The sequence below is a fragment of the Alligator sinensis genome, unplaced genomic scaffold (genome assembly GCF_000455745.1).
Source record: "Alligator sinensis unplaced genomic scaffold, ASM45574v1 scaffold891_1, whole genome shotgun sequence".
Taxonomy (NCBI): domain Eukaryota; kingdom Metazoa; phylum Chordata; order Crocodylia; family Alligatoridae; genus Alligator; species Alligator sinensis.
The window spans coordinates 183692-191723 of record NW_005843019.1 but is presented as its reverse complement, the minus strand read 5'-3'; the positions used below and the strand labels follow the sequence as shown (position 1 = coordinate 191723).

The window sequence follows — 8032 nt, the reverse complement described above, 5'->3', positions numbered from 1 at the left end:
TGTCGTGTTAAATTGGTCCCTGTATAACAATAATCCCAGACAGCAGGTACGTATGTCCCATACAGATGTCCTCTGGGGCTTCTGGTTGTTTATAGTCAGAAAATAAGTCCGTCACTCCCTAGACTTAGCCCCACCAGAAAGGTAAGCAGTGGAGATAGTAAGGCTCCATGCTGAAGGATACAAACCTTAGGGGACCTCTGAATTTTGTTAATAGAAGGAAAAGAGCAAATTCCAAGCAAGACTGCAGCACCAGCTCTTCTCTTCAGGGAGGGCAGATCTATTTACTGGGTGAATCCACATTCAGTGATGAGAGATGAGGAGCTCTGGTGAAGAAGCAGAAACTTGGTCCATGTCTCATTAAAAATAAAAGCCAATCAATTGAAGGTTGCAGTATCCTGGGGTTACAGGTAGGTGCTAGCTCTCCATCTGCTACTTTGCTACCTTGTCATAGTAAACTGAAGTGCCGTACCATTTTCCTGAGAGGGACAGAAAATCTATTGGTGCACATTAGCATTTTTCAATCACACATTCCCACAATCTGGAAGTGTTAATGTCCCCATGAAGCCTTGGTGCCTACAGAAAACTGAGCAGGGGTTTAGACTGCAGGAGTATTGAGATGGCAGCAGTCACTATGAGCTGTGTCTTGTCTCTGTCTCCTTGCACTTGCTCTTCTGTTTGTCTGCTAACATTTACAGTCTCTTGTTTTTACTTAGATTTACCATGGGTGACTGGTGCTACCTTACTTTAGGGGGGCATATGCCCCCCCAGCGACCGAGCTTGCCGACTGGGGGTCCTTCCATGGCCGATCTCACTGACCAGGGTGGGTGTCCCCACAGCTAATCTCACTCACCGGCTTCCAGGAGTGGCTGTGGCACTTCCGGGACTGGCCACAGTGCTTCCAGGAGTAGCAGCTGCGCTTGCAGTCCCCAGCTGGCACTCCCAGGGTGGGGACACCGGCGCTCCTGTTGGCCCCACCTGCCCTTCACCTAAGTGGGAGTGCAGACAGTCCGGGGGTACACCAGCGCTCTCAGGGGTGCATGTGCACCCCCGTGTATGCCTACGCATCGCCCCTGACATTTACCATGCTTTTACTTACATGAATGAAGAGGCTGTATTTTCCTTTTTGTGTTTGCATAGTGCCTTACCAGTAGGTCTATAATTTAATCTCTAAGGATCAATAACAGTAACAATAGTGGAAGTATCACTACTAACATGTAATGTCAAGAGAAAACCGATCAAAACCCTCTTTCAAAGGGCTTAGAAGGTGGAGTTTTGACTCTCAGAAATTCATTCATAGAGTGTTATTTTCTGTCAGAGAAGAAAGTTTGGGAAGTCCTAAACAATTTGATTTCCACATAGAAAGTGTTGTATTTACAAGTGGAAAAGGCACGTGTGACTGTTGAGATTGTAAGACCTCTGTGTGTCAGAATCCCCCGGAGACCTTGCTACCTTGTCATAGCAAACAGTAGTGTTAGCTCTTTGGAGCAATTTGGGGTGGGGAAAGGATATTATCTGTTTTTAGTCACATTCAGTAGGGGTAGATCTGAGAGAGCTGACTGATTTTCAGGTTTTGCTCACTGATTTTGGGATTTCATCAAACTCCACTGTGTGAATTCCCTCCCTCCAAGCTGTGTTTCCAACACACTGTTTGTGCAGGTAAGCTTAAGGAGAGGGAGTATTAATACGTAAGGGAAAGAGTGTAAGGTAAGGTCTGCTATAATAGAACTACGAATGGATGAAGGGCTGTGTTACACAGCAGGGCAGATGACATTATAATAGTAGCCCATCCTAGCCTTGCAGTCTACAACTCCAACTCCACAACATGGAGATTTTAACTGTTAATAGGCTTAAACTAAAATTGTGGGGCTGTTGTAACATTTACTTTTTTCAGCAATAGATATCATCTTCATGGTTAACACCAGAAGCAAAAATCAAACTTCTGTCACAGAATTCATCCTCCTGGGGTTTGGCAATAAATATGAACTGCAAGCTCTTGTCTTCGTGCTGTTTCTAGTGATCTACGTTGTGACTGTGGCTGGGAACATCCTCATCATTGTGCTGATTTTGACTGATCAACACCTTCACACCCCCATGTATTTCTACCTGGGGAACTTGTCCTTCCTGGAGACCTGTTACAGCTCCACCACCCTGCCCAGAGTACTGATGAGTACCCTGACTGGTGAGAACCACATTTCCTTCACAAGTTGTATCACCCAATTATATTTCTTTGGTGGCCTGGCAGCTACAGAATGCTTTCTCTTCTCTGTAATGTCTTATGATCGTTATCTGGCAATATGTAAACCTCTGCATTACATGGCTATTATGAATAGTAAGCTTTGCTTGCAACTAGCAGCCGTCTCTTGGATAAGTGGCTTTGTGGGTAATACTGTAACTACTCTCTCCATAACACAGTTGACTTTCTGTGGTTCCAATGTAATTGACCATTTCATCTGTGATTTCATCCCCGTGATACAACTTTCCTGCAGTGATCTCCACCTGATGTACATTTTGATTTTTATCTTCTCCATACTATTCATGCTGATGCCATTTCTCTTAATCTTGACATCCTATATTTGCATTATCACCGCTATCCTGAGAATCCCTTCTAATACGGGGAGGCAAAAGGCCTTCTCCACATGCTCCTCTCACCTGATTGTAGTGACAATTTTTTATGGGACCCTGATTATTGTCTATATGTTTCCAAGCACTCATTCACTGAGAGACCTAAGCAAAATGTTCTCAGTCACCTACACTGTTTTGACTCCCATGGTTAACCCCCTCATCTATAGCCTGAGAAATAAGGAAGTGAAAGAGGCCCTGAAAAGGCTGCCTAAAATGTGTAGATTTTACAACAACTGCAATTTTTTTTAATAAGACCCCTTAGTGAAAAGTAGATTTGCATTTGTTATAGTGTCAGATCTGTTGTTATGTCTAGGTCTGCCAGATCTTTGGTAGTCTTCCTTAGTCTTTGGTAATCTGTATCTCTGGTATCTGAAGATCTGAAAATATTGGAAAGCTTTGGATCAGATAGATTTGGGATCTTTCTAGTCAGACTACATTTGAATTCTGCTATATCTAAGGGACTGTCATGTTAGTAAAATCCATGTGCTACCCAAAGTAAAAATGATATGAATATAAAATTAAAAATTCAATCTAAAGGTATAACAACTTGGACTAAAATTTTCAAAAGATATTAAGAATCTTATTTTGCTAGGATTCTGGTGCCCACAGCCTGTAAGTAACCTACACATAGCATCAGAGGTAGATGTGCCCAGTCAGAACATGTAAGTGAACATTGGTGTGCTGACAGGATCCATGTAAAAATTACAAGGTTGACAAAACACATGAGTCTCAATATGCTATTAAATATTTTCCATGGAATTATTCAAATATTTGGATATTTGTATTCTTTGGCATTGCCATTTGACAATTTTGAAAATGGTTAACTCTTCCACAATCCAACCAATGAGGATATTTTTTGGGGATTTCTCCCCCACAATCTGAATTTTTTACTTTTACCTGCCCTCACTTGAACCACTTCTTAGTGATCTACATTATGTCCCTCAGTTTTCTAATACCCAGTTTCTGTGTACCTTTCACCTAGCATGTAAGTGCTTATTAGTTGAAATGCTCTGATTTTCAATAAACAATCATCACTTTGAGAGAGATCTTTTTAAGCTAATTAAGAATGACACATGTCACTCCCATAAGCTAATGAACTAGAGACTTATCCAAAACAGAACCAGGCAAAACCTGGCCCCCAAAATCTATTATCACAATCCAAAAAACTTTTATTCATCATCTTAACCTCAATTTGCTATGATCTAGCCTGTTTGCCCAGAAAATTCCCACAATGACTCCAGTTTTCACTTCCATACATACCCAGAACTGCCCTGGCACCTTCCTTTGGCTCAAGCCCCATTTGGAGCTAGAAGTTAGGCCAACTTCCTTTCCAGTTGTCTGAAGAGGCTAATCCAGTAGACATGCTCAGAAATAGTTAAGACACATCAACAGGTTTTGATCTTGCAAAATGCAGGTTTAACTGCTTATTATTTAAATCATGGGGAAATAAAGCAGATGGAAGTTCTTTCCTTGCATACCTGATTCGAGCACCAGTTCCAGGAGAAGCAGGATTTCAGCCACATCCAGGGTTTATGACTATTTATTAGCTAGCTTCCAGCAACTCCCTGCCTGGTCCTTTGATTTGCCCATTTCCTTCATGAAATGCATATGGAACCTCGGTGCCTAAAACTGGGGCTCCACTCTAGGGCACACTTAAATTTAGGGTTTGTAGCACCTGTCTTCCAGGCACACAAGTTATTTATTCTATCTGGCCTTTACTCTTTCATTAGGAACTATTTCCTATTCTCAATGAAAAAGCCTCTGTCAAATAGTCAAATAGTTAAGCAAAACTGATTACATTCCCACATTTATTGGGAATACAAATATTGCAGCTACAGAGGCTTGGTCCAAACCAAGACATCTCAGATGAATGATTCTGTATCTCTGAGTGACTGCTTGGACTAATAATCTTCTCAAGTAAAGGAAATGTAGATTACTCTGTGTTGTGTTTGCAGACTGAATACACCCAACACGTGGAAAGAATCTTACTATAATACCTGGCTTCATCCTCTAGTGATTTTCATATCTCCTAAACCTGCAGGGTTGGCCCTTCATTAGGCCTGTGCGAATAGGGAACTATTCAATTTGGGTTTGGATTTGGTCGATTTGGATGCCAGCAATTCAATTCGGAGCTCCGAATTGGTTTCCCGCTTCGATTCCGCTGAATCGGCTCTGAAGCTCCAGAGCTGATTTGGAGATTTCACCGTAGGGTATAATAGGGAATCAATGAAATATCTATACCTTTGGGGTTTTTTGTTTGAATTGGATGAAACTTTCAGGGGTGGTAGCCCTTGCTGAGAGCATAAATCCTGCCAGGTTTCAAGGAGATACTTTAAGGGGGGTGAAAACTTCCAGGTGCTAGCTCCTGGTGAGGCCACAAACTCTGCCAAGTTTAAAGGAGATAGATACAGGGGTTTGGGGGAAACTGCACTCCAAAGTCTTGAAAGCAAAACTCATGTCATGTGTATATGTTAAGCCACAGTGGGGTCAAAACTGCATGAATGATAGCTTCTGGTGAGGCCACAAAGCCTGCCAAGTTTAACAGAGACAGGTGCAGGAGTTTGGGAGAAACTGAACTTCAAGCTGCGGACAAGCAAAACTCATGACATGGGCGACCCTGTGTGTGTTAAGGCGCAGCGGGGTGAAAGCTGCAGGCCTGCTAGCCCCGGTGGAGGCCACAAAGCCTGCCGGCTGTCAGAGAGATAGGTGCAGGGCTTCTGGGTTTTGGGGCCTGAACCTCTAGCTGCTGACAGGCAAAAATCATGTCATGGGTGCTTGTGCAACTGTGTCTTTCTTGGAGCACGGCGGGGTCAGGTGGAAATCCTGAAGACCTGGCTGCTAGGCCCTGCTGTGGCCACAAAGCTTGGCAGCTGTTAAGGAGATCGGTGCAGGGGTTCTGGGGCCTGCACCTCTAGCTGCTGACAGGCAAAACTCGTGACATGAGTGCTTGTGCAACTGACTGTCTCTGTCTTGGGGCAGTAAGTTGTCTGTATTGATTATTTCCTCTCCTTAGTCTGTGGTTTTGTAGGTGTTAATCCTTGCTTATTAACTCATTACATTAGCTAGCTACTGCGTATTGAGCTGGTCCCTGAGTGAATCATGAACAATTGGGAACACTGTAGCTTAGTAGCCAGGCCTGCAGTAGTTTCCCTCCCTCCCTCTGTCCCTGCCCCCTACAACCTCCATGTCATGCTCTCAGCAGAGGCTACCATCTCTGCAAGTTTCATCTGCATCAGCCAAAAGACAACAAAGTTATAGATATTTCATTGATTCCCCATTACACCCTATGGCCGAATCTCTGAAACTTTTCTGAATCAATTCAGAAGCTCCAAATAGATTCGGAAAGCCTAAAGCTTCCCATGATTTGATTCAGATTCATAGATTCAACCTCTGAATCATTTCCAAATCCAAATCAAGATCTGAAGCTTTGCACAGCCCTACCCTTCATGTCTTCCCCTGGCTGCCATGCCCTATAGCTGCTATACTGCCATATGTAACCCTTTACATAACATAAGCATCATAAATAGTGAGGTTTGAAGTAAGCTTATAGCCTGGATTAGGCGTGGGGTGGGCAGTCATCCCAGCTGGGTTGACTCCCTATCCCCAGTGCTGGATATGGTGTGGAGAGGGAAGTCAGCCCAGCTAGGATGAATTCCCATCCCCAGTGCTGGATCGGGTTGGGGACGGGGAGTCAGACCACAATATGGTCTTCATCCACAATATGATCTTCAGTGGTGACATGTAGGAGGCAACGGGGGGGGGAGCACCCCCTAAAAGCACTGGTGCACACTGTCAGCCAGCTTGCCTGAGTGGGGAGCAGCAAGAGAGAGTGCTGGGATTGGGACAGGGGTGGGTCCCCATACGAGCTGATTTGCCCTGGGCCCTACACACTCCTCAGGTCAGCTGTGGTATGGGGCCTGGGGCATATCACCTCAGGCAGAAACCTGCTTCCATCCCAGGATCCCCACATGAGCTGATATGCCCCAATCTCGGGTCACCACATGAGCTGATATGCCCCAGGCCCTGTACCACAGCTGACCCAAGGAGGGTGTGGGACCTGCGGCAAATAAGCTCATGCAGGGACCTGCTCCACTCCCAGGGCAGGTCTCTGCATGAGCTGATTTGCCCCAGGCCGCACCACTCACCCCGAGTGGCAGAACCAGCCTCCAGTCATCCAGCAGGCAGATCAGGGGCCCACACCCCCGGGAGCAGTCCATCACGGCTGCCACAGCCCTCCTGGGGGTGCAGATGGGTCCCCAATCTGTCTGCCAGATGACAGGAGGCTGGTGCTACTGACTGGGGTCAGCGGTAGCACCGATCTTCCTGGCGTTGGATGCAAGCTGTGCCCAGTGGTGTCCCAGGTGGCAGGAGCAGCCTCCTGTGATCCAACAGGCCAATCATAGGCCCCCGCACCCCCAGGAGGGCTGTGGGGCTGTACTGACTCCTCCCAGGGGTGTGGGGGTTCCCATCTGCCTGGCAGATCATAGGAGGCTGGTGCTTTTGGCTAGGACTGGGGCTGGGTACAGCCTTTGCCAGGAAGATTGGTGCTGCTGCTGGCCCCAGCCAGCAGCACCAGCCTCCCGCCATCCAGCAGGCAGATCTGGGGCTTGCCCACATGCCTGGGAGGGATGCAGGAGCTGTGCCAGACTGCTCCTGGGGGTGTGGGCCCCTGATCTGCCTGCCAGATGACAGGAGGCTGGTGCTGCCAGCTGGGGCCAGTGGCAGTACCAATCTTCCCGATGCTGTGTGCAGAATAGCCTATGGGCAAAATGTTGAAATGGCATTGAAACGGTGAAACTGTTTCAATGAAACAAAATGCAACAGTGCTTCGAAACAAAACTAAACTCAAAATGAAAAACTGTTCCATAAAAATGTTGAAATGGAAGTCAAAGTGGAATGACGCTGTTTCACACAGCCTTACTGCACAGTAACTGCCATTACTGTGCAGTCCTGGCACTACACAGGTTATTTCTGATGCTACTGAGCAGTAGCATCTTGTGTAGACATGACCACCCTGTTGAAGGAGGTTCACGAGGGCACTCTCCCTTCCTTTTAAAACCTGGGCTTTTCTGAAACATTTAGTGCAAGTGTCATGAGGAAAAAAAGAGAATAACCTGCCTCTCTATCCCAAATAGATTTCATTCTAGTTTCTGCTGCCCAGTTTGCTTTATTAGACAATGCCTGGCTAGTGCAATATATGTAAAGAGCTCTGGGAGAAAAGAAGGACTCTGGGAAGGGTTCAAGAGACAAAAAGAAAAAAAAATGCAGGAAGTTTTGAGAAGCAAGAGACTGCTCACTTCCATACCAATGTGATCACCATAGATCCTGGTAGTCTCTGATTAAAAATTGCAAATTCTCTGATGAAAAACCCAAATTCCATGATAAAAGTTAAAGGCCCCCCAGACCCGCC

General features: G+C 45.7%; 1 protein-coding gene across 1 annotated transcript; it reads left to right on the top strand.

Annotated features, from left to right (window-relative positions):
- Window positions 1-1908: 1908 nt before the first annotated feature.
- Window positions 1909-2871, top strand: LOC106723036 (olfactory receptor 6B1-like). Its single transcript, XM_014526317.1, has one exon. The coding sequence runs from the start codon at window positions 1909-1911 to the stop codon at window positions 2869-2871; it is 963 nt and encodes a 320-aa protein (XP_014381803.1).
- The last annotated feature ends 5161 nt before the right edge of the window (window positions 2872-8032 follow it).

Coding starts and splice junctions, on each gene's coding strand:
- LOC106723036 (XM_014526317.1), top strand. CDS start 1,909: ATGGTTAACACCAGAAGCAAAAATCAAACTTCTGTCACAGAATTCATC.